The sequence below is a fragment of the Genypterus blacodes genome, unplaced genomic scaffold (genome assembly GCF_046128005.1).
Source record: "Genypterus blacodes isolate CSIRO-AG114 ecotype Tasmania unplaced genomic scaffold, CSIRO-AGI_Gbla_v1 ptg000133l_1, whole genome shotgun sequence".
NCBI classification, from domain to species: Eukaryota; Metazoa; Chordata; class Actinopteri; order Ophidiiformes; family Ophidiidae; genus Genypterus; species Genypterus blacodes.
In genome coordinates, this window is record NW_027466935.1 from 5,195,424 (window position 1) to 5,221,797 (window position 26,374).

The window sequence follows — 26,374 nt, forward strand, 5'->3', positions numbered from 1 at the left end:
ATGGGGCTGAAGTCTGGGCACGCCGCTCAAAATCTCCCATACCAAAGTCATAATCGAAACCCTCATCACACTGCTGCCACAAACGTGGAAGCTCATCATTCTCCAAAACATGCATATCTATATAAATCACATTTTGCATAACTTCCGTACGTCCCTGCTCCAATACTTGACACCTGTGTTTAGCAATCAGGACTACAGTATATGGGATGCAGGGTTAAGGACCACTATAATCAAACACATCACACACATGCAAACTATGACATCTGCCCCAAATCATTACACCTCATCACAATGATCCCAATCTGTGATGTGGAGTTGTAATAATCAACCCCTTTGCGGCTGTTGGTGGCGTCCGTCAATGGTGCAAATTGCCTTGATTTCTCATCTACAGATAGAATTATTGCCGTTATGTGACATGTGGATGCAGGAGGTGGGCAAATGTTGTCGTGGACACACGCAGTTTGGTTTGACCCATTTGCAGTCACAGCATTACTCCGGCAACACCTGTGATACTGGATAACAGTTGGTCAAGGAGATGTCAGTGAAACTCAGTCATGTGCAAAAAGCAATGAACAATAATGACATTTTTTACTCTCTTGGCGACCAGGAGAACTCAGCGACTTCAGGGTAATGAGCCAATTACTTTCTTTACAGCTGACTGAAGTCCTGTGATCATTGTGGAAAATATGCAGCCTGTATCTCATATCTCTGCTGTGAGATTGAGCAGCAGAATGTCTGCAGCGGCGATTGATTTGATCATGATTCATACCTGTGTGAACGTCACGAGTCAGCCAATTATCTCATGATGTTCCTCCCATAAGCATAGGAAGTAAAAAAGAAAAGTGTTCGTGGAGTAATTTTAAGCCATTTCTGGGCAAATTTACACAACCGGGTTTAAGTGACAGCACTTATCAGATCAGCACTGTGAACAGGTCGACTGTGAAGAGAATCTTTTTATCGGATGTCTGCCAGTAGCAACTATCATCTTGCAAATACGGATTGTCCATTTTTGACTCTTTGTAATGAGTCTGTATTCACACAAAGTAACCGAGCTCACACCTCCGGGTATGGGTTTACACTTCGACCTAGCAAAACGGCCTGAGTGTAAACACAGATAACAAAGAAGTGACACGTGCAGATGAAGAGGCGGTGTTAAAAGAAAAAGAAGAGAATGTATTCCAACAGTTTTATTGCTCATTCAAAACTCCATTTAAAAAAAACACCACTGATCTCGGCTTTTTTTTCTGAGAAACCTTTGGTTAAAAGATACTTGTAGAAAATGGTTTCAAAATTTAGAATTTTACATTAATCATGGAATCATAACCAGAAAGTAAGAAAAGTCAAGATACACATTTAACACAGACACATTTCCTAAAGGAGAACACAGTGGAAGACGATGTGCTTTCAGAGTTTTGGTTTAAAGCTTCTTAACAGTCTTGTTGACTGCTGCATCATAATGCTGCATGATTGTTTTTTTTATTAGTAATAAAGAATAAATAATGCACTGCAAATCAGAAACGGTATCAATTGTGTTTGTCCTTCAGTGATACTCACTATTTAAATTGCATAATGATTCAGATGTACATTCACAGGTTAAAATTCAGACAAATGTCGTGAATGGACTTGGAATTAAGCTGCTTTTACTGCATTCACAAGCCATTCAGAACATGTAGGAGAGAGAGGTCACTAAGATACATTTGAATATAAAGATTGTCTCAGCAAATGTCAGTTTTTAAAGTGAAACACTTGTATAAAGCAGCAGTTCTTCCAAGAATGGAAGCATTGCCTCACAGTGATTGATCGTTGATTTGCAATGATAATAAAAAAAAAAGATTACATAAGAAAAATCATCAGAATTCTCACATTAACGGCTTTAAACATGACAACAGAAAAATTGAAATTGTGCTGAAATATGACATTGTATTGAGATCTGCATTCTGATTTATATTCATGTAGTCACAGGAGTGCTGCATCCAGGATGGACAGAACCTAAAATATGAATTTGGTGGAATTACCCTTTAAAATGCAAGTTGACACAAAAAAACCCCAACAAACTTGGTTAAGGGCAAAAGGAACAAAAGTGAAGATGTGTTCCCAAACAAAATGGGGAACAGATGTACGGGAGGATACAAGCTAGAGAGAGACGACGCTCCAAGTTGTACAAAGCGGGAACTTAAATAATAGAATCATGATTAAGAGGATTTGAAAGCAAAACATGTTGCTAGAACTTTAAATACAATAAATAAGAAAAGGAGGATAATGAATGGATTTGTTGGCTGATGCGAAACAAAAAAAAACAAAACACAATTTAATGTTGTTCCAGTGTGGATAACGTGAACACAATCACACCTTACAGAGCTGGAAGTCCATTCTCTCATCGTTTAATGAACACACAGCTTGAGATAGACATTTGATCATGTATACGGCCATGAATAAGAGATAGTGACCCGGAGCAGCCCTTTTTTGTTCACCACGGGAGAATTGATCAAGCATAACCGCTCAGAAATGCTGCAGTACCTCTGACATTCTTCAATCGTAAATGATTCCAGTAGTTAAAAATTAAGAATGAATATAAAAATACTATAAAACAGTACGATGGGGAAAACGGGAATCGACTCCGGGGTACGAATGGAGTGAAACAAAAAACATCCTCCGGTCAGGATGTGTGTGAATCCGTGTGCGGCGACACAGCGCGAGACTGCGTTGTAATTACTCTCAAACTGATTCTAAACATCTAACTGAATGTGGCATAAATTATTTATACAATCATGAATAAGAAATGAACATCTTTCGAACAAAAACAGGAAAAAAAAAAAACATGCATTCAGGCGGCCTGGAGGAATCCTTTTGCTCACTTCCATCTCCAACAATCGATTAAGACAATTTTCCAGCTCGTTCACATTTAAAACCTTCCGTTTACAAAGCGACACGGTTGTTTAAGAGAGGATGAAGGTGATTTGTTGCGCGTCGGGGACGTCGCCGCTTCCGTTTTGGTGGGATCGTTCACAGATCGGTTTCTGAGCCCTTCTTCCAAAGGAGTCCGGTGTCTTCGGGATCCAGGTCAATTCGAATTTGAGGCAACGCTTTCATATATGAATCTCTCTCAAGCCTGAAAGAGAAAAAAAAGATGTCAACGATTTCAACTACGTGTCGCCGAGACGCGTTGTGATGCGACGCGGAAAAGCAGCCGACACTCACTCACTCTGCCACTGTAGGAGACTCCGAGTAGTGCTCAGCACGGTGAGTGTGCGTTAAGGAAAGGCTGGGATTGTTCTCCTAGAGACGGGGGGGGGGGAGAAAAGAAAAACACAAAGACGACCGTAAATGTCAGTGTCACAGGCTCCATTCAGTGATGCGTGAAGGCAAAGCATGAGAGATGTAACAGCAAAGCAACCAAGCAAGACTCGTTCATAGTTGGTGGTTAAAAGGGGGCAGATTAGAGCAGGTTTAAGATTAGCTGGTGTTAAACGTTTGTTATAACAGCACAGGAAATCAAGCAAAAGGAGGATTAGTGTGAGATTAGAGGGGATTAGAAAGGTAGAAAAAAAGCTGGAGTCCCGTCGTGACATCAAAACATGCAAGAGGAGATGGAGATTTACAGGGAGAACACATTAAAAGTACATAAAACATGTCTTTGAAGAGGACGTGATGTGAATGGAAACAGAAGCAGCAGCAGTGATTGAGCAGCCGAAGCCAGAGCGGCAGCAGCAGGAGCCTGGCCGGTACTCACTATCCAAAGATTTATCCTCCTCCTCCATCATATCCATAGAGATTTTTATACTGGGGGGATTGTCATGGTAGGGATAGTCAGACTGTGGGAGGAGGGAGACAGCGTTAACACCTGCGGACACGTTTGGGGCGTCTGCCGGAGGAAGTCCTGTGTCGACATATGCGTACTACACGTAAAAAAACAGGTCGGAGGAGAACAAAAGCACGGGTTACTCACAAACTCCATTTCACTGTCGATGCTGCCCTTCTTCTTTTTCTTCTTCTTGTCGTCCTCCTTCTTCTTCTTGTCCTTCTCGGGGATGACGTCGTCCAGGTAGCTGAGGTCGTGTTGGGAGAACACGTAGTCCATGGCCTTACGGACGGCGACCAGAGCCAAGATCTGGGGACAGAGGGAAGAGTCGGCGTCACGCAACGGAGAACGCACCGCATCTTAGCTTTGTGTTGTGTTGAGGCGCGAGGGACTGATGTGGCGTCTCTCACCATTACGGGGAAGATGATGGCGGCCACGGTGGACTTGAGGATCCAGAGGAGGGCGAGGCAGAGCACCTGGATGAAGGTGAAGAGGTGGATGCGTCTCTGGGGGACGTGGCGCAGGTAGATCAGGTCCGGCTGGTGCTTGGCCGGCATCAGGAGCAGCTGCAGGCGATCCATGAACTGAGACGACACAGACAGAGGGGGTTTAAAGAGGAGATACTGGAGCAGTTTCGGATTTTCTTTGTAATACATTTGAAGTCTGTGTGCTCACCTGGACACCATTGAGAGACGCCACACCCATGTAGAGGAACACACCGTACAGAACAGGCATGGGGATGAACTGAAGGAGAGAACCAATTTAATATCTTTTTTCAGTAGTAGTAGTAAAACGTAAAAGACAGAAAAAGAAATCTTCCTCTGCGAGAGCTCTTTTCATGAAATAAGAATGTTTATTTCTGCTATCCTTTGCCACTTTTACAGACTGGACCACTAGTTGATCACATACTGCAACCAAAAATTCATTTAAGTCGAAATCTAGCAGGAGATATGCAGAACAACATCATCTCACAACAAGAAGCAACAAGATGAGCGCAATGTGATCTCTGTCCACAAGGGGGAGCTCCAGCTTCAACATTCTCCACTGGATGATTTCCCATTTTGCCAGGCAGCTTAGTGAGGGAATGGAAACTTGAGGAGGAGCTCAGATGCAATCTGAGCTTAAACCCTGAAGAACATGCTTATTTCACCTCACATTACTTCAACTATGGGAGGTCTTAATCGGGTGATTTAGCGATTTTAAATTATTCAAAATGTAAGAAGGGTGACTGGAGTTTCGCCAAAAAAGGAAAAAAAAAAAAAAAGCAGGACGGTAATCCAAATTTCCACAGAGGATTTAAAGAGATATCTGAAAGCTACCTTGAGGATGGGAGCCATGAAGACTGAGAGTCCCGTGAGGAGGAACACCAAGACACCAGTGAGTCGTTGTTCTCTGGATTGGAGGAAAAGAACAAAATAAAAACACACAAATGTATTTCTGCATAGACAATTCATCTTCTAGACTCAAATGGAAAAATGCTGGGAGCCGTGATCCGCCTACAAAGATCAATCTCTGCATTAAACCCAAATGAATGACTTGTTGAAGATAAATATTCTCGCCTCGCAGGCTGCATCCTTTTACCTGACACCCAGGAATTTGGGCTGCTCGCCGGGGGCCGAGGTCTGCGTCTCCATTTTCAGGGAGTCGATGTGGGCGATGGAGATGACGGTGGCGGCGACGTACCACGGCAGGCCCATGAAGGAGCAGATGATCATCAGGATGGCCACCCAAAACAGGTCCAGGTGATAGCCCGCCCCTTTCTGAGAGAGGAATTAAGGGTTAGTAATCAACCAGAGTAAGTATACAGCCGACGTTTGAGGAGGCCGATCATAACACATAACGTATCCCTCTGCTCCTCTCTTCCTTAACGGTGAATGTGAAAAACCTGACCTTGAGTTTGTGCTCCTTCCTGTTCACGATGACGGCGGTGATCTGCTGGTCCATGAAGATGAGGATGGTGACCAGCAGAGCGGGGAGTGCGGCTGCCAGGTACACCCACCAAGGGTTCCCCCCGAATGGAGCAACGAACCAGCCTCTCAGTGGACTCGTGGGCTAGAAGGGAGAAGAAAGAAAAAAGGGACAAAAACGTTTCAATCAAGGATATGATGACCTCTCGATTGAAGCCGTTACTTCATTACATATCCCTGAGTCTTGGCGCTGAGACTGGGAGCACCGGTGCGTCCGTAAGCAACAAAGCTGCCTCTGTGCTATCAGACTCTCGGTGTTCTCACATCGCCTATAATCGAGCTGTTATTTGATGCATGTCGCCTCGCCTTCTACCCCCCGTCGCTCCCTTGTCCCGCGTCGGGAGCGAGGCCTTCAGAGCGGCCAAGGGCGCATTTGAGGCCCCGGGTAAGCTTAAAGAATGAGCCGCGTCTTGGTTTTCAGGTAATATCTACCGCTTACTGCCCGGGCAAACAAAGGAAGCATTATACGAGGCTTTTCACTGAATTACAGGGACTAAGGGGAAAAAAATAGATCATTGTGAGTGTGATCGGGACAAACCGCACCTGACTGGGGTTTTGTCTTCCTACAAGGAAGGTAATCCGTGTAAAGAACGCAGCGTCGCAGGAAGCTCATAGCGGGGATTAGAGGTGACGTGAATCACTTTTCTGTTAGAAGAGACGTCTCTGACAAATACCTTGAATTCACTCGGCACGATGAGCTTGGGGGTGTCCACGCCGACGAAGGCGTCCACGCCGACGAAGAGGAAGATGGTCAAGATGATGGCAAAGTCGCTGATGAGCTTCCTCACCTGGGGAACAAGGTGGCAGCAGCAGGTTAAGTCTCTTAACATTTACAGCAATGGCGGGCAAACGATCTACATCCTGTTCAAGTTACACATCTGTAGTTACACAGAGGATCGCAGATATCGCCTTGCTGAGTGTGTGTGTGTGTGTGTGTTTGTTTTATTACTACAAGTGCTGCGGGTGATTCATATCTGCCTTTCGTCATAAGTAAACAGTCATTTTAAAACAGTCAGAATCCCATAACTGCTTGTGCTTGGCGGAAAGGATTCAAACTAAACTATAATCAGAGATTAGGCGGCACAGGAGATTTGTTACTGACTTCTTAAAGCAAAAGTGGAATGTTTAGTGAATAGTTATGCTGCCTCTGTCTAAGAATTCAGGCCTATATGTTCTAGAATTGCTCATATTTAACCCTAACCCTATTAAAATCCTCTCAAATTCCATACATTTCACAACACAAGCAAGCAGGAAGGCGTTCTTAGTGTCTTGGTGGAGGAAGCGAGTGAAGTCTGACCTTCCCACACCAACACACAAGCTCCTCAGCCAAACTAAGAATGTCACAGTTTGCTGTGTGTGTGCCGAGCACCACGGGAGCAAAACGTTTCACCCGTGTTTTTCACTGGACCGGGGCCAAAACTCGGAAAACAGGAGTTGTTTATCTGCTCGGCTCGGCTCGGCGTTGCGGGCCGTCACTCACTGTGGTGGGGAAGAAGCGGCTGGTCTTGAACTTCTTCAGCGCCATGGAGCAGGTGTAGGTGCCGAAGAACAGGATGAAAGACATGAGGGCGATGTCGGGCACGAAGTCGCACGCCTCTCCCACCAGCAGGCCTCCGTACTGGACGCACTGATCTCTGCCCAGCGACGCCCAGGTGGCGTTGGGCGACTGTGCGACACGGGAAAACGAGATTCGTTAAAACAAGGGGCGGCAGACAAAACAACGAGCGACAAGCAACAATAAGCAATATGGAAACTAGTCTCCGAACTGAAGGACACATACCAGGTCGGTACTGTTTGCCCAGGAGGCATCAAAGTCGATTCCCGACAAATTGCCTGTTGAGGGAGAAACAATTTTATCTAATTGACAAAATGAGAAATTCCAACGTTGCGGTATCGCGCCGCTATCATGGAGAAATCTGTGTCAGCACGTCTTGTCCCAAACAATCTCAGGCAGCCGCTCGTGAAACCGGCGAGTGATAGGGCCGCTGAGAAAGTAAACAGTGGTATCTGGAGGCCGAAACACACGAGTAACGTTTCGGTCTCTCCTGTGTAAATATGGCAGAATTGAAGTCGGCCGCATTTTAACATACAGAGGTTAACATCAATAGTTGAGTGAGTGAAGATAGAGAGATATTGATGGCACTCCAAATTAACAATGCCACCGATTGCTTCCGACACCGCCTAATCTTCCCATGTTATCTGGTCGCGAGTACCATTCCCGCCGGGGTTAAACGTCCACATACCGGCAGGTGGCGGCATGCAGCGGCAGTCGTACTGGGTGATGTGCTCCGGGTCGTACATGGCGTTTATGGGGTTGTGGTGGGCCAGCTTGATCATCTTCTTGAAGGCGTCGTAGATGAAGATGAAGCTGATGAGGGCGGAGAAGCCTTCCTCGGTGAAGCGGGTGAAGTACTGCACCAGGAAGCTGGCGTCCGTCGCCACCAGCACCAGACAGAAGAAGGCCGACCACAGGCCGATCCACAGCCGGAACTCCAGGTAGTCGAAGCCGTTCTCTCTGAGGGTTTACACAGAGAGGGGGAGGGGGGCAAAGGGTTAACTGTGCGCAATTCCTCAGAGACCTTTTCAATCAATACGTCTCAAGAATCTCCCGGACTTTCTGGATTGAGCCCGATGGGAGACGGAGGCGTGCGAGCGGCAGCCGAGCCGGCGGGCCTTTTGTGTGCGGGTGACATCCAAGCCTCAACCTTCTTCACTCGCAGTGTAAAATTAAATGAGAGTTGAATTATTAATAATGGAACATGGCCAGATTGGTGCTTGGTAATGCTAGAAGACGCTCGGCGGCCGACACAAGAGGGGAGCCCGGAGGAGGAGGAGGAAGAGAACCAATTTGAATAAACATCTCGACTATCTTACGCCACAAATGTTATAAGAGGCGAGGTCTTTTGTTTATCTTTTGTTTTACAATGCATGGGGGATATGAGTGACTAAAGGTCACGTGTGTGTGTGTGTGTGTGTGTTTTGTATATAGGGTGCACATGGACACTGTATCTGTAAAACAGATAAATACAGGGCAAAAGGCGGCGGAACTTTCCAAACGAGTCATTTACCGAAAAGGAACAATGCTGCTGTTGCTCAACTTCACTTCATTCCAAAGTAAAGATGCAAGATCAGAGAGGGGGGGGGAGGAGGACGAGAACAATGACAACTCACTTGCTGAAGGTGAAGAGGAGCCTTTCGAAGACGAGCACCGGGCCCGTGCTGCTCAGGATGGTGAGCGGCTGACCGGACAGCAGGCAGAACACCGCCCCTGACAGCGCCGTGCCTAGGAAGCTTTCCAACACCCCCTGTCACACACACACACACACAGAACACAAGCTTTATACGCGACCTAGTGGGAGTTTGTTGGGGCATGACATCAGGTCGAGAGGACACATTCTTACAGAGAGAGGCAAGGATTAATAATTAACCCACAAAAGCAAAGACAATGTTTCATCAGACGCACTCTTCCCCGCCGTATGCAAATTTCCACCGCAAACACTTTCTGAGCCGATAGGTCAGTGACATCATTCTGCACCATCAGCAACGAGCTTTGTTTTGCCTGCACACACATACACACACCGCAAAGCAGCCAGTCAGGCCTGTCAGGACGGGCCTGTTTTAAGTTTCATTCATGTTATGCCATTTATGCTAACGCTGTGAAAATGTTCGCAAAGCGGAAAGTAGCGAGTAGATCCCCGCAGCTGACGGGAGAAAAGGCCCGTGAGCGAGGTCAGACGAGTGCAGGGATTCCCTCGGCAGTGTGGAGGCGAAGGCACAAGGGGGGGGGGGGGGGGTCGGGGATTGAGAAGCGCTCACTCCTGTGTGGGGGGAGGGGTCGGTGCAAACGCAGGCCGTGACTGGGCTGCAAGTGGCTCGAGTAATCTGGATCCTGGGTTATTTAAATCCCTGAGGTCAGAGTGCTGCAGGTCGCCAAGGTTCCAGCTCCTTCGCAGGGACGGACGCACCAAGTGTTTACCTTGGGTCAACGCCTTGGCTGGACAAGATTTGAACACTGTGCGCACATACACACACAACCACACACACCCACACACACACACACACACACACACACACACAAACCTGAGCCGATGCGCTGTACAGTACAACTGTCCGGCCCCACAGCAGGTGTAACAGATGGATCAGGAGTGAGCCGGGCTTAGAGCTCAACATCAACACGGCTTATTAGCAGAGTTCTTATCCTGTTTGTACACAGAGGAGCGAGTTAATTCGTACGCAGGCAGGGTTCATTCTTAGGCCTTTTTTTTGCGCGAGTATGATGTCTGACCCCATGAGAGGACGGCAACAGTCTCCCCGGGGACCAGACTCTGAGATGTCCAGCTGGAATTTCTTCATGTTCTTCCCCTGAGGTCTGAGTTTAGTCAGCTGGGTGACTTTCCGCCGGCAGGGCGCTCGTCCCCTACCGGCGCTTCGGAACCAACTGGGGTACAAACTAACAGACTGGTTCCCCTCAAGCAAAACACTCAAACCAAACAAACAGTCTGGTCTTTGCAGAGTCGTGATCTGGAACACCTGCGGGACGGCTCCCCTCCGCTTCGCCACACGCAGCTGCTCCACTTTACACCACACACACACACACACATTCCATTTTGGCCACATTAGAAACATCAGAACAGCCTCCACACACAGATTGGAAACTTTATGCTGCTTTACCATAATTCATGTGTTTGTTTAGTTATGAAACGTTTAGGATGACATGAGGGGATGGGGCTAATGTGCGTTTTTGTTGTGCGCTCCGGGAACCAAAAGTGGGACGCCTGGGAGAACAAACCTCTTAAACGTACCTGCATGCTTTCTGTCGCGTCTCCGAGTAAGCCGCCAAAGGTGATGGCGTTGGTGACCGTGCCAAGGTAGATGAACATGATGGCCGACAGAGACTGGATGTTGAGCGCGTCGTAGAAGTCGCTGGCGAAAAAGGGCAGCTTCCGCTTGATGTCCAGGACGAGGCCGCCGCAGAACCTGCAAACGGGGCGGGTTAATGTGTACTGTGTAATGTAACACACACGTATGATGTTACGCACGTCGCATGTTAATGTTTCCATTGAACAGAAACATCAACGCGCCGTTACACGCCAGGTGCTCATGGGGTTCTTTCCCTCGCATGCAGGATTATTGAATGACTTCTTCTTCATGTTATCCACGTTCATCTCCCCTGACGATAATCTCATCGCTGCATTTGCACGTTCTACTGACGGAATCCTTCATACCTTCCTGTCCGCTGAAGCTCCTCCCCAACGCTGTGTCCTCCTCCTTCTCCCCCGTGTCCCCCGTCATGAGGAGTGTCCCCGTTCATGTGAGGCGACTCTATTCCAGCATACATGTTTTTCCTGCGGAAACGTATCGATTGGCATGTGAGGAAATGTTCTCTTGTCCTACCAGGCAAGACTTCAGAGAATAGCTCTATTATGATCTTTCAACATTTGCCATTTTGACCTCTCTGACCTCTTGTCGGCGGAGGGCAGAGACTTGGGCGGCTCTATCCTGATGTTAGGGTCCCACTCCCCCGGGGGCAGGACGATGACCTCCTCCAGGAACTCTTCAATTCCTGCTAGCAGGTCCTGTCTGTTCTTCGCTTTGTAAGCGATGTCGTGGAAAATCTGCCGACAAACAGTTAATCAAGCGTGAGGTAAAAACACAAAATGCACAATTACCATCACTCACTGCTAAACACACACAAATCGGAACAAATAAGAGCGCTTGGCACTCTTTCGCCATGTGCGCCAAACATCCGCCGCTATCTCGCATCCCAGGGCCACATGGCAGAACAACACAAACACTCTGATAAAGCGCACAACTGTCACGGGAGGGCCGAGCGTTTAAAAGGTCAACGTGAGGGAATTCTGGGAAAGGGAAAGAAAATAAATTCCGATCCCGCCGTGTCGATACACAAAAACAACGCCGTGCAGCGCCGAGGCCTGTGGGAATCTGCAGGCCAGGTGCTCTGGAGTGTTTACGTCCCGCCACAACACACAGGGGTTAATTTGCGTGTAGAAAAGCGCAACATGACAATATTGGTCGGCGCCATGATGCAACATGTAGCTCAAGGATCTCGTTGGGCTGAGGCTGTATATGTTGTAACCCAAGTATTAATTTTAGAAGCGGGCAGCACCTGTTATTTGAGGAGCAGAAGCTCTTCGGTGGTTAAGATAATCCTAAATACAAGTACAGCTGCCTCGCATACAAACAAGACAAATCTCCCCGCTTAGGCTCCGTGAGCGTTCCCACACAGCTGCTTGTGTACCTCGTCCGACATGAGGGTGGCGATGGCTCGTCCGATCTCGTGGTAGGCCTTCGCTTTGCCTTTGGGGCCGAGCAGAACAAACAGAAATCTGTGAAAAGAGGGGGAAAACGGGATATTTGTCGTTATAAGTTTGAGTTCAAGCTCGTGAAAGCCTCTTCGGCGGCGATGATGTGCGTCTGATGTTCTACCTGGTGGGCACGGGGACCTCGGTCAGGGCCCCCATTATGACGGCCTGCTGCAGACGGACAAACGCCACAAAGGGAGTTTCCAAGAAGTCGACCTCGCCGACCAGCACGTTGGACGCTTCGGCATCGCGGGGGAGTTTCTTCATGAACTTATTCTTCAGCTGGCAGAGAGAGAATGACAGGCGGCATTGTTAGGGACGACTGAATGAATGAGAAGCTTCAATGTGACAACGTGTGGGAATCACAAGGACAAGGCTGACGTATTGTTGTAGAGCCTACAACCATGTGCTGCACTGGTTGACTTTATGAGACATTTTTACTGCTGGATTAAATAAAATAGCAATAAAAAGAGAACAGAAAAGCACTTCAGCAAGACCTTGAATAAAAAAAAACATACTTGCTGGTAAATTGACGGATAAGTGGAAGACAAAGATGAATAAAGTAAAAGGGCAAAGAGCAGAACATAAAACCGAATCGTGAATGGAAGTAAGACATGAAATACAAATGCACGTAAATAAAAAGTCTCATGTGTGTGGAGATCATTAACTTAAACCTTTGTGTCATGTCAAAGGCCGAACAACTTCACAAATCGGCACTTTCATTAGCCATTACTGTGAGTGTAATTCCTGTAGTTACACTTTACCCACAGTGAGCTGATCGTTAACCAGACACGTCTGGAAGCGGACAGAGTCAGCTCTCCACTCCCAGAGGATCTGTGGACCGCACGGCCTACTCACATTTGTAAGACGTTTATATATAGAAACATGCACAATAAAGACAGACGGTGCATTGTTGCTGCACAGAGCCGAGCCGGCCTGGGGTCATATCCATCACTATGCGTGCCTCATAAGTTTTGTCCTTTGCTCTCACGAGCTCATGCACACACACACACGCGACCCCGCATAGCGCCGCTTTGTGAATGGAGAGCTGAAGTGTCGGGCTTTCAGCCACAAAAGTGGGCTCGAGTCAATCCGGGCTGCACAAATGAATACAAAAGCTCTTTGACACAGTACCTGATCCTTTTCTGGTTTGTCAGAGAAGTCGCTCAGGCTGTTGGAGGTGAGGTTTCGATGGGCGGTGGTTGGGCTACCTGGACAAGTGAGAGAGTTTACGGGATGAGACGAGGGCCTTTGAGAGACACGTTTGGCAGAGAAAGAGGTGGCAGGAAGAAAAAAAAAAGAAAGAAGGCACCCAGGAAAGCGGATGAAGGAAGCCAGAAACATCAGGACGTGGCTAAATGTGGCACGGACTAACGCCAGGCGGGATACTCGCAGGGAGCTGGGATACACAGCTGTGCTACGGGCCTCTGCTAAGAAACACACACTGACACGTCATCTGCCAAGAATATAAGAATGTAAACGGCCGAATTGTGTTTGCCAAACAAAAGCGTGAGTAACGGCCCAAACTCGGGGTTCTGTTGTGGAACCTAAAAGGACTCGGTCCAGTATGATGCAGCCGGTCCAGTCCATTTACTCCCCATTAGTGTTTGTTAAGGAATACGGGCATGTAGCCTCTCTGTGGCCAAAACAACAAATCCACTACACAAACTAAAAGTAGAAAGTTATTCTAATCTGTATGTATCTAATCTGCATAATATCAACTTCTACTTTCTACAGCCACATCACTAGCGTTCCAACTATGCCGTGACCTCACTTACAGAGGTATCCCAGGCTGGAGCTCCTCCTGACCGCCCCACGTGGTTCCTCTTCTTGAGGGGTTAAACAAGGCACAGGGTGCTCGAGGGGGTTGCGTGCTATCAACACCGCAGAAGCAGGAAGTCGGAGACGGCGGAAGAGAGAGAGAGAGAGAGAGAGGGAGAAAACGAGGACAGATGGGAACAGCAGAGAGAGAGAGGGAGAGAGAGAGAGGGAAAGAGAGAGACAAGGAGGAAAAGAAGTGTGAGTCGCATTAGAAACATGATCCAGGGGGGCAGACGGTGTTAAGACGTCGGAAATCAGAGGACAGGAAGAGTTAAAGTTTGCAGATGTGTTCGTATACAAACATTTGCACAAAAACAAATCGGCTACAATTCAAATCAATCAACTTAGTAGGGGTTATTATTGGTTAGCAAATACATTCGTATTGTATATTACATATATTTAAGGAAGGATTCCATGTTCCAAACATGCGGGACACGCCACCATGCTTATTTTAGTTCTTTAAAATCAAGTAAATGGACCAGTTTCCCCTTCGTGATCACAGCGGTTCACGCCGTGGCCCTGATAGCCAATAATACCCCATGTAGGTTAGACGTCACGGTGATCAAAGGGAGATGATTGAAGTAATCGGGTTGGATAAAAGAGGCCGCACCAAACTGGCTTCCACATTACCGTTCTCCTGGTTGGTAAACAGCCTACTTGCACTGGAAACCGTCTTTCCGATATCCGCCAGGGAGCGCAGGTTGGACTTCTTGGTCTGGTGCCGGTGCTTGCGCAGCAGCGTGTACACCACCTTCTCCTTCAGCTCAGGCTTCAGCATGCCGCTCTCGATCTGGTTGTCCGTGATCTCCTCTGCCGGAAGGAGGAGGAGGAAGATTGATAGACATGAGGCAGATGTAAAGATGCTGCACTTCACCATCAATGGATTCCTCTGTTAAAGCAAATGTTTTAGCCTGCCAGATCCGTCTCCTGACACGTACACACACACACACACACACGTGAATTCTGGCTTACCGACAACCTGCGGCAGCGTGGAGGCCTCCAGGTCCAGCATGACGGTGCCCTTCTCGATGCAGGACTTGAGTTCCATTAAGCTGTGCAGCGCCAGCGTGGCCACGTGAGGTTTGCTCCAGCGCTCGCCGCCCTTCTCCACCTTCTCCTCAAATTTGATCCACCTGGGAAAGAGGCAGACGGAGAGGGAGAACGTCGGGACTTTTTTCCAATAAAGCCGAACTCTCCCGACGTCGCCGGCAGACTTTAATAAAACACAAACGGCCGGTTTCCCTGATAAGCCCGGATTCAATGGCATCTGCTCTACGCCGGCTTTGCTTTGATTGCAACACGAGACGCCGAAACCCCGACGGCTGACATACAAAATAAAGACAACATTCAATGCCCCGGAGAGGCATTATATTGTAATATTATGAATGCCTAAGCGAGGTGGAGATCAGCGGTGTCTGTCTCGCCACTGAACAAACAAGACGAGAGGAAATGATGGCTTCAACAGATGGAAGAAATCCTCCTCGCAGCATCACAATATGAAACATCTAAACAAATGTGTCGCTTTGGACGGCTAAATCAACAAAGACAAGTCTCAGAATCAAAGCTGGAGGAATGTAATCGTTTCTTCTCTCCCCCGAACTGTTTTACTGCCGGTCAAGGTCACTGCAGAATTGAAATGAAAGCAAATAAAGCAACTTTAATATCAGAATACAAATATGGGCCATGACGAGGAGGCTTCTCTTTTCTTTACTAAACAACCCTTCCGTGTCTTCCCCTGGTCACAGCTCAGCACACGCATAGGGGACGCAGGACGGCTTGGAGATCGTAAATGAACCACTGCGCTGGCGAAAAATATGCGGCGCCACCACGACAAAGTTGCGCTCGTGGCTGAACCTTGTAAGCTGAACGCCGAGGGAGACGCCGTTAACGGCGCGGATAAGTAAACCTTAGAGGTAAGGCTGAGGGCAGCGTTTGTCTCCTTCATAACGACGCCTCCATGTCTCCGTTACAAAAGAGCCATTCTCCTGGGGCCCGAGGATGGGGTTTCCTCCGGGGATAGAGTGTCCCACCCCCCTACACACACACACACACACACACACACACCTGGCTGCGGGCCACACGTCTTGGCCCGGCCGTCTTGACGACAAGGAATTGGTGAATTAAAGGGGAAGAGAAATATGTTCATCACGAGTCTGCCAATGCTTCTGTGCGTCTGTGTTACTCGGTGTCCAAAGGGAGAATGTGATCAGGTTACAAATTACTTATTACGGCGCGAGGACGCAAAGGTTAAACTTTGTCAAGGAGCAGACGTGAGGGACCACAGATCTGAAGGGGAACTTCAAGGCCCTTTTTCTTGCCAAGTAAATCATTTCTCGGCCTTAAACATCAACAATGCGTAAGCCTGCATCGAAACAATACGTCAAATTATTTTCCAATTCATTCAAGCAGCTGCAAAATGGAATGAAAACAGAGCTGTGACCATCAAATTGTCAGGATTAAAAAAGGAGAAACACAATTCTGGCTGATTTGAAGAAAACTGCTTCAGCTACAAGGCGTTCACGTCTTCCTCTTCGCCGTGGCGATTGCCGCCCGCTTTCGTGAGTCACGCACAAAAAGCAGTTTGTACAGAACAATGCAACGGGTACTTTGGACAAAATGGACCGTCCAGCTTCGTGCTTTCTAAGGCTCGACGTGTGATCTGGCGCGTTCCAGAGCCAACTGTAACATTACGTTTCATTCCGGCCATGTGGGAGTTGGAACGGCTTCCTCCTCTCACAGAGCAGGTACTACAAACCCCCCCCCCCCCCATCTGATAAGACGGGACTGGGAGTTCACTCCAATGCGACCTATTTCCCTGCACGCAGAGGGAACACAATCATATTCACAGGGGGGATGTGTTCCGTCCCAAGTCGGGGAGCCTGGAGCAGGAAACACTTAGCCGGACGTAAACACAGCTGACTCAAGTCGTAATGTAAATGATGACGCCGAGATAAGACGGGGCGGGCGTATAAAGGCGGTCCTCACCTGGCCGTCTCCTTCCACTCCATCTCCTGCCCGTCCACGGACAGCAGCTCGTCCAGCTCGGTGAAGAGCTGGGGAGGCGGGGGCCCATCGTCCTCCTCGCCGAGAATGAAGCGGATCCTCTCGGCTGGGGAAACTGAGGAGAAGCGGGGGGAGAGGAGCGGAGAGCCGGTGAGATTTGTCAGAAAAGCTACAAGCAAATGTGTGCGTGGAACAAAACTAGGACGTCATGTTGTTACACAATAACACTTAGTTCAGACAGTTTAGAGCATCATCTTCAGACATACTGGCTGATTGGGCAGTAAATCAATTACAGAGACAAGGAGGTGGTTGGCCTTCGAAGAGGTGGTAGGTTTCTATTGCCGCCTGAATTGATAATGTGTGTGTTCCGTGTTCTCCACAACGAGCCAATGAGTGTACGCGGGCGGACGCCTACGGGTCTCACCCCTTGGCTCATTTCCACAGGATCGGAAAGAGAAGCTGTCCTCGACTCTCTGGACTCGATCAAAAGCTGCCGTGTGGTAAAAAGTGTTGCAGACGATCGATTTTTACATTCAGTGCAGGTTTGAAGTTAAAGTAACGGTCAGAGCCTGCAGCAGCTTCGTCGGAGGACAAAACGCTCTTCTTCGGGCGTTTTCACTTGCCGTCTGAACACCTGTAGGGGCTTTAAACATGAATTCTGCTTTAAAAACTACAGCTAAACTTCTGCTGTACACAAACTGATCCAAGAATCTCTTGGCAAACGTGCACGGAAACTTCTCAGTCAAGGAATGATGCAATCCCCTAGTTACCCGGGAAGACAAAAGTCCACAGACGGCAAATTACAGCGCAATAAAGTGTTCAATATTTAACAAATCAAGGTTTTATAATCAAGTGCCATCATTTTTATCTTCATGTGTGCTCCCATTATTAACCTAAGTGCATCTGTCGGTCTGACTGAAGTGCAAATCAGATGATGTTGGAATAAAATAGATCGTAAACGCAAACCTTCACCTTTCCTTAGTAATAGTTCTATGATAGACGCCGCTGTGTATGCGATCTGTGACAGACGCGCATTGTGCCGGAGAAATTGAACCCCATGAGAACGGCGATGGAATTCCAGGGGAAAGGAAACGCTTTGATCGCGCGCCTTCGTCAAGAGGAAGAGCTTCTCCTCAAAATTTTGTCTTGGCGTCACAGAGGGTGTCGCAACATTTGCTAACCCGGGTTCGACCTGTGCCCGCTCTGCCGATCGATCCGCTCTCCGTCTTAAGATGTCGAGGCCCTGGCGCTCGTCTACATCGGGAACGGTTGTGCAACTGTGACAAAGCGGAACTAAGCCGTGCGGGCTATTACTGCGGCTTCCTTATTGATCTGGCCACTGTTGGGATTCTAAAAAAAGGTCATCGTCCCTCGACAACGTGACCGTTTAATCCCGATGCAGCACAACCGGGCAGAGTCGCAGGGGAATAGAGCAACGATAAGACACCGAATCTCAAGCAGGGAACGAACCTCGGGATCCTGGAAATTTCGAAAATGTTTGTGTAGTGTAAACATCTATAGTTGGACAGAAACTGGGACACAGACGTCCCCACCCTTCGTCCGAGGGGCCTTTGCCGCTCCAACGAACTCTCCAGACTCTACTCTTTAAACGCGACACTTGGCCGACACGCTTGGTGTATACAACCCTGTTCCCGTCTCGCACCTGCCGCCATCAATGGAAAACCGGGGCTTTGTTGTTGTTGCACACAACTTCTGAGTGTACAGGTCGACTGGGTTTTGACAGAAGCAACAGGATTAAGGGGGATTTAGATGGAGGGAAAACAGTGGAAAAACCAGCCGGTGGAGGTTTCCGATACGCTGTCTAGGAGTGTTTTGTGTTTGCAGTTGTGGCACCGTCTGCTGCGTATCAAACCCCCCCCTTGACGTTTGGTCAAATTCGTACGCGCAAGTGCTGCGGCGGCTCGAGTGTTTATCCCAACAGTGGCAACTCCGGTTTCATCATTGATTGAAGTCTGCCCTTCCTCTCAACCTTACGAGAAACTTGTTTACACCTCAGAACTTCTGCAGCGATACGAAACGGAGGGATAGAAGACGGGAGAGTGTTTGTTTGTGTGCGTTTGTGTACGTTTGTTGGGGGCATACGAAGAAGGGTTCACTGCGAGGCTCAAACGGCGCTACTGCGTTTCAGAACGGCTGCCAGATCTGTTGATTTACAGCTGCAGGCAGCCGACGGCGGTGTTTGCGTTTATGAGTGTTGCCGTGTTTGGATCGTACACACACACGTTTAAAATGCTACAGGGTAAAGAGGGGGGCGTTTACTCCACGTCATCCCAAATGGGCTCAAGGAGGAAAGGTCATATTTTATGCATTAGCTGAGACGGAGCACGACATTGCAACTGCAGTTCTCCAACAGAACGCGAACGTACACCAATTGGCTCCAGGACTGAATCCCCCATACGTTCTGGACATTTACAGACGAACGTGCCTGACGCAGCATATCGGGGGGCCGCGTCGTCGTGTCTTCTTATGACTAAGCGACCAGAACAACCAGGGTTTGAGGCGTAATGATGGAGGGATTACACGAGTGGGAGTCAGAGGAGAGGAGGCGGGAGGGCGACGGGATTTACTCAAGTACCCGTCTGCTGCTGCTGCAGCGCTCAACTTAATGCCACGGCGAGCAGAAAAGGTGCGAGACGACCACTTTTCTTAAACCCCCCCCCCCCGTCCAGTTTGAAGCACGATACTCTTACGCTAAGGTTTAACTTCAACCTGTTTCCTTGTTTATGCTGCAGCTCATGTCGTCTAGCCTTAGCGTGCCGTCGACGTGAACGCATTTGCCGATCCAAATTTTCTGAACGGTTCTTAAACGTTGCTTCTTTCAACTCTTCAGAATCGTAATAGAACAACTCCCACTCTACGATTACTCTACAATAATTGCCAATCTGGGCGGCGTGCCAGGCAACGGCGTAAAAGGTAACAGCCCGCGACGACGATCTTTGCACGTGCTCTTGCCTCGACCTTGAGCGTAATCGGTGACCAGTGTCGGTGTTTCGCCACCATCCTCGGCTTGTTTTCCTCCTACCCCCCACCCCCCTCCCACACACACACACCAAGCTCGTGTCTTGTTTGACGACGGGCTTCAACAAAGGGGGTGGGGGGCGTCGTCTTCAACACATGCCCCGACAAGCTGGGCGAAGCAAATCCCTTACCCCCCCCAAGTCACCCAATCCGTGTTGATACCTTAATGGTTACCTCAGTGTCGGTAATGAACGGTGAAAGAGAAAAGCGGGAGCCCTTTTCCAGCCGGTGCCATATTAAAGGTGCCTTCCAAATAGTTTTTATAGGGATTATAGTATTTTGTGATCTATTTCTGAGGCGTGAGAGCGCTGCGCCACTCATTAGCGGCCTAAGAATGTCACCGCGGGGGATCCCCGTCCTGTTGCAGGGCTGATTCACCACAACACACGGATGGCTTTTGGTGTTCCTGCAGATTTCCGTCTTGCTGTGTGTGTTCGAGGACGCGCGGCTTAACCGCTATAAGACAATGATCTGAGGATTAATGTTTCTCCACCGCGTTACTTAAAAAAAATAAATAAATAAATAAAAGCTTCCGTAAAACTCCCGGGGACATCTGGTGTCATTCCTTACATCCTGCTCCCGACTTATATCTTTAAATCCGCGTGCGTTCGGTTTGCATCTCGGTGTGTCGAGGCTCTCCGCTAGGTTCTTTCACATGCGGCGTGATGTCATAGCTACTCTCTGCATGTTGCGGTTGAGCAACATCCTGCACCGCGCTGCTCTTGGTGCCGCCCGCCTTTGGCTCCGAAAGCTGCTCACTTCCTCACAAGAACATCTTGCCCAACACCACACGCACCAGCACAGTACTGTGCCGACCCTCATCTCAGATACTACCAGATGGATTCAGGTCTTAATTGTGTAAGTGCAGGTTTCTGGCCTTCTGGATTTCAATGGCCGCCTCCTTAACTGCTGTGGACTGCGATTATCTGCGAGTCCTGCTGGCCTTCACCCAAACTGTCCTCACCGATATCTCCACATTGATTTATTGTGTGTGTCTAATAAATTATATAACGCACGCCGGTTAATGAATCAGCGATTAGAGTGCGAGGACTCACTGAGAGGTTTCAGGATGTTGGCGACGCCTTCGTCAGCCGTCTCCCCGTCCGACTTGCTTCCCTCGGCGCCGTGGTCGGACCGCTCCCGCCTCTCCTTGTGGCTGGACTTGCGTCTGTGGCGTCTCCTCCGGTGGTAGCTCTTGGGCACGTGCACGCCAATGTACACGGTGTGGTGACCTGCAGCAAAGGGAAGGGAAGGAAATGAATTTACGTTAATCCTTCATGCTTGTAATCCCCGACATCTGGGAAACCGGGGGGGGGGGGGATTTCTCCCGAGAAATAGTGGAATATGGCAGGAAATATCGGCAAACACAAGGAGGCCACTTGCCAATTTGTTTTGGGCTTTTAAAGTACTTAAAAACAAATACTTAGAGATTATTTGTGTTTTTTTGTTCATTTCCCAATCAGGAAGAGATACATCTCACCCTCAGACATGAGTGCCAACGACTTCCTACACAGCAGCTCATACAGGAAATGGTGACTTAATGTGCCCAGGAAATCATTTGAGAGAGAGAACTTCACACGCAGTCCCACTTAGAAATAAAAGGCACATTCCCATAACTATCCTGTGGTCGGCAACAGTGCGCACGCCACACATTCATACAGGGAAGTAGAGGATCTTTCAGCTGCTGCACACACACACACAAACATGCCTGAGGTTATCCTTTGTGTGCATGTGTCGCAAGTGTCGGTGACTGTCTGGGCAAATCCATGTGGGCGTTTCCAGCGAGCGTCTTTACCGTCAGTCAACACTAAGAACTAGACCGTGTCGTGTTTCAGTGCGAGCGTAACAAGACTGAAATGCGCTCGTGCCGCGGTCTCACCTTCCACCTCCTCTTCGTCGCAGACGTGTTTGACAAAGGCCGCCCCTCGGTCCAACACCGCTTCATCCTCCACTCTGCAAAGAAAAGGAGGAAATGAGCACTAAATCAGGAAGAACACACATTGGAGTGTAGAGAACGAGGTGATGAGACACGTGCGTCTCACTCCGGCTCCGTTGAAAGAGAACGTCTTCTCCACAGAAGAGGAAGAGATTTGTACAGTGGTTCACAAACATGCTATTAGGGGACAGTTTGGGTCGACCGCTGAGGGGGAATGTGGCTGTGAGTGACGCCGAGCCACGCGTCACTCACTCTCGCTCCTGAGACGCATACAGACTGCCAGAGTGACTAAACAAAACCAAATGAATGACAGTCAGACGTGCGACACTTCCATAGATTCAACTGCGAAAGAGTGCAGCCTATGAGGCCCAACAATAGCTACCAAGTTTTCATTCAAAGCCCAACTTTATGGCCCACAGAGTCAAACTCTGGTCACTATGAAACACAATCCTCGCAATGATTTCCTTCCAAACACCCACACTGCCGCATATTATCCCAGCAGGCCAGTTCTCCCTTATTGTGGACTTGTCAAACTCTTATTGTGGCGCAACAATACAAGTTGACAGACAAAGCTTCACAATAACCGCACCGGTCCCATGGATTTCCGTGCCCTCTTACGCATCGAAAGGTGGAGCGACGCCAAAACGACAACATTGCAGGAACCAGTTAATGTTGCAAGCTTTAATGTAATGATAATAATAATGATAATGATAATGACCTCATTTGTGTAGCATGAGTAAGACATGTCAATGTCCTTTTAATCATCCACCCACATTGACAATGGAGGTAGGCAAATAGGTTCACAATAGGCTCACTGTTGTGTGGAATCTTCGTGGACGTTCTTGCCTTCACTTCCTTCCCCGAATGTCAGGGATTGGCGTGACCTGGACTTTCCTTTAAGGCTTTCAACCTTCCTGGAGGCCGGGAAGTGGAATGCGGCTCCTCCAGTCGGGCAAAAAAGCACGAGCACACAGGCCGTAAAAGCGGGACGTGGCCGACGATGTAGAGCGTTATGTTTCCGTAACAACAGGTTGGATTACCTGTGTGGACATAAACTCAGTCGTACGTTTTCCTCCATATTGTCCTGAGGAGCCTATGTAAGCATCCCGGCGAAGTTAATCGTTCAGCCATACGCAGACCGTTTCCAAGTCCCGCTGCACAAATGCCTTACCGGGGGGCGAAGGGGAGGAGGGGGGAGGAGGAGAGGATGCCGCTCGTTAGATGATGCGAAGGGGACACAAGCTGCCAAATAAACAAATTCAGGAAGGATAGGAAGGAAAGGTTTGGGGGTAATTGCGGCGAAAGCTCCTCTGCATTTCCCCCTGTGGACTTCATATCTGGCCTTGGGAGAGATAGAAGCACGACACTGATAGCAGCGGGCCTCATGTTGAACCACCGGCGAGGAGATCAAACAAGGGATGGGGAGTGGCCTGGGCCTGGTGCCAGGTTCACAGGCAACGCTAATAACCAAGACTAGCCTCTGTGCCTCGCTTTTGTCATCCATTGTGCCTTCCAAAAAAGAAAAAGGTTTATGAGTTCAGACACAGCGTTTAACCAAATGAACTTGTCGCTCCGCAGTAAACATTTGGACGGCGGCTTCAGGCGGCCGTACTATTTTCTTTAGTGACGTTCCAGCGAAACAGCCTGAAGTGACATTTTGAGCAGGAGCTGCCTCGGGAAACTACATTCAAATCAAATAGAGAGATCTAAAATCAAGAGGGAAAGATGATTTAGTATTGAACCAAGCACCAAATGTGTGTGATGGCACGCACGCTTGGCGACGGGGTCATGTAACACAGTGAGAGCGGCCATCAGAACATCGCCGGACACACAGGGTAGCAAAGGAGGCTCGGGTTTCAGGTTTACTGCCTCTATACCAAGTCCACAGAGCCATGTTAATCATTCCATGCAGAGCACTCCTGTAGGGAGCCCCTTATATGAGGAAGAGGAGCATGCTGCAGGGTCTCTCACACACACACACACACACACACACACACACACACACACACACACACACACACACACACACACACACACACACACACACACACACACACACACACACACACACACACACACACACACACACACACACACACACACACACACACACACACACACACACACACACACACCGGAGAACATCCCAGGTGTGTTTAGAGTTTAAACACAGATTTTTAAACAGTTAGGCTCTGTTCAGGCCATGCAAAGCTAGTGAAATTACCATTACCCTACATGAACACAACACAGAAAGGTTACTTAGGTGATTTGTGCTAGTAACAGTTACCGCGGTGATACTTACTCTACTTTATTATAGGTTTACTGCAAAAATTATATTTGTCTGAAATACCCAAACTATTGAGAATGCATTCAGCAAACACCGAGTCTCTTTCTCGTGTGTATCTAAACACATGGAGGCTTGAGGTAAGATACCAAGAATCCTTGTTCAGGTCATTGTAAATACTGGAAATCTCCTGGAAAGGCTCCGTTTCATTTCCTGCTGCTACGACTTCTTGCGTCTGATTAATCAATGGCGGCCGGGGGAAGGTCAGCACAACCAGCTGTGTCCATCTCCGGCTGGTGAATGTCTAACTTGGCTCCCGCTCTCGGTGACCTGACGGGGGCTGCTTGCGTGTGTGCGTGTGTGAGGAGCCGGGATCAGCGGTGGAGGATCAGGGATCATCCCCATCCCTTTACAGACTGACATCATCCAATCCCACCAGTCAGGTGCACCCATGAGGCGGGTGGCCTCTGCATGACGCGGCATCAGGGAGGGCGATGGGAGCGAGGGGGCTCGAGCGGGTCGACATGTGAACTTTTCTCCTTGGTACAGATATGAGGAAATGGTTGCCTGGTTGCACACATCAGTCAGCAGCGGACAAAAGACCATTCATGTCCAACAGGATTCCAAGTCAGTAAAGTAATTGCTCAAAAGAGGAAGAGCTACAGTGATCAATCGGAGCCATTCTTGTCTGAAAAGCATTTCGCCATCGCTTATACGATTTCATAATCACTACAAAAGAAAAAACACTCAAAGAACAAGGAAACAAATTAGACATTTATAGTTTATGCAGCTAAGAGAAATATGGGTGTGGGACTCTATCACCCGTGACAAATGCCTGAGAGCATCTGTCAGGCTTGATTTCACCATTTGCCATGTGGAGGAGGATGACTAGTAAACATACTGAGGTCCAGACATGAGACAATGGTGGGCAGTCTGGTTGTAGATTGACAGAAAAGTGAGGAAAAGTACATCCAACCCCTTAAATCCCCCTTGTGAGTTACAAACTGAAGTCTACTTTGTTTCAGCTCTGGCGTCCAGCGTCATTGCGCAATAGAGGCGCACACGCTGAAAGTGGGTATTTTACAGTGGAAACGACACTTTGATAAACGATCACAAACGCCTTATTGATAAGGTTTCGCTACGTACGTGCGTCCGTCCGTGCGTGTGTGTATGTGTGTGCTGTCCTGAGCGCAGGTCTGTCTAATTGATACCGACAGCTTCTAGGAAAAAAGATTATCGAGTGCTTATCCGCCACGCTTGCGTCTATATTCTGCTGTTTAAAATGAATTAACACGTTGGATAAATGATTAATAGTGGAATAACTCGTTGTCGATAAACATTGACTGGAGTTGTGACGGCTGGGGAGCATACAAGTCGTTAAAAAAAGACATTTACGCACAAACACGGTGCATAATTAAGCGAGGGGGAGTAAATGAATGCGTCCCTCACTCACCTGATAACTAATTACCATGGTTTCGTCGGCAAACGCGCGTACTTGAACGCCGCATCCTGCACGAAGCTGAGTTTCAGTTGAGAAAACCAAAGAAAGACAAGTTTACTCACTTGTTTTTGTCGGAACTCATCTTGCCAAACTTCAAACGAGGGAGCGAGTCGGCGTCCAGCAGCGGACCTGTATGTTTGTTTCTCAGCTACTTCTTCGGTTTGCAACGTGGCTACCTTCAACAACAAAAAAAGCAAAGAGAAAATAAAAATGCGCCCTCGTCGAACTCTACTAACGCTAACTGGCGAGGAGGAACTTAAACGGCTCCTTCTTCAGCTCAATTTAACAAAGTGACTCCAGAAGAGACGGGGACGCGGTCTTCTTCGTACCGCGCTAGTCTGCCTTGGAACGCCGCGAGAACATGTTGGAGGAGAAGAAGAAGAAGGAGTTCTCGTTTGGAGTTCGACCGCGAGCGCGTGAAGAGCCGTGGAGCGCGGCGTGTTTTTCCATATTTCAAGTGTCATCCCTCCTCCTGCGTGACGTGACGCAACCGCGGGGGGTGGAGGGCGCGCGTGGAGGAGGGAGCCTTTACGCGTTACGCATGGGTGGCGCTTTAAATCTCGCACTGACAAAACTTTTCCCATCGTTCCAAGAAAGACGAGAAAACTGTCCAAATTGTCGTTATTTATCAAACGGGATTTGGGTGAAAATGACACATACACGTCAAAAATAGTTTAAAACGTACAAAATGTTACTAGAAG

The 26,374-nt window shown here is 48.4% G+C and overlaps 1 protein-coding gene across 2 annotated transcripts; it reads right to left on the reverse strand.

The window, feature by feature from the left end:
• Positions 1-1,172: 1,172 nt before the first annotated feature.
• LOC143011024 (electrogenic sodium bicarbonate cotransporter 1-like) lies at positions 1,173-26,134 on the reverse strand. 2 transcript variants are annotated; one of them, XM_076163674.1, is made up of 26 exons: positions 25,736-26,134; positions 21,832-21,905; positions 21,008-21,184; positions 16,896-17,028; positions 14,883-15,043; positions 14,541-14,720; positions 13,224-13,300; positions 12,214-12,371; positions 12,026-12,113; positions 11,227-11,381; positions 10,992-11,111; positions 10,569-10,743; positions 8,938-9,071; positions 8,010-8,281; positions 7,547-7,599; positions 7,247-7,432; positions 6,441-6,554; positions 5,690-5,851; positions 5,381-5,559; positions 5,119-5,191; positions 4,475-4,543; positions 4,210-4,383; positions 3,947-4,108; positions 3,731-3,812; positions 3,203-3,276; positions 1,173-3,109 (listed from the first exon to the last, which is right to left on the reverse strand). In XM_076163674.1, exons 1-25 carry the CDS (start codon positions 25,753-25,755, stop codon positions 3,233-3,235), a joined length of 3,222 nt encoding a protein of 1,073 aa, XP_076019789.1. In that variant the 5' UTR covers positions 25,756-26,134; the 3' UTR covers positions 1,173-3,109; positions 3,203-3,232. The 2 variants fall into 2 exon arrangements, with proteins under 2 accessions (XP_076019789.1, XP_076019790.1); XM_076163675.1 differs by having other exon boundaries at positions 2,995-3,109; positions 3,199-3,276.
• Positions 26,135-26,374: the final 240 nt, after the last annotated feature.

Excerpts from the sequence above, each read along its gene's own strand:
- LOC143011024 (XM_076163674.1), bottom strand. The coding sequence starts at position 25,755 with ATGAGTTCCGACAAAAACAA. Across the intron at positions 11,112-11,226 it reads CTGCCCTCCGCCGACAAGAG|GAAAAACATGTATGCTGGAA; the intron begins GTCAGAGAGGTC and ends ACGTTTCCGCAG. Across the intron at positions 8,282-8,937 it reads CTCCTCTTCACCTTCAGCAA|AGAGAACGGCTTCGACTACC; the intron begins GTGAGTTGTCAT and ends GTAAACCCTCAG.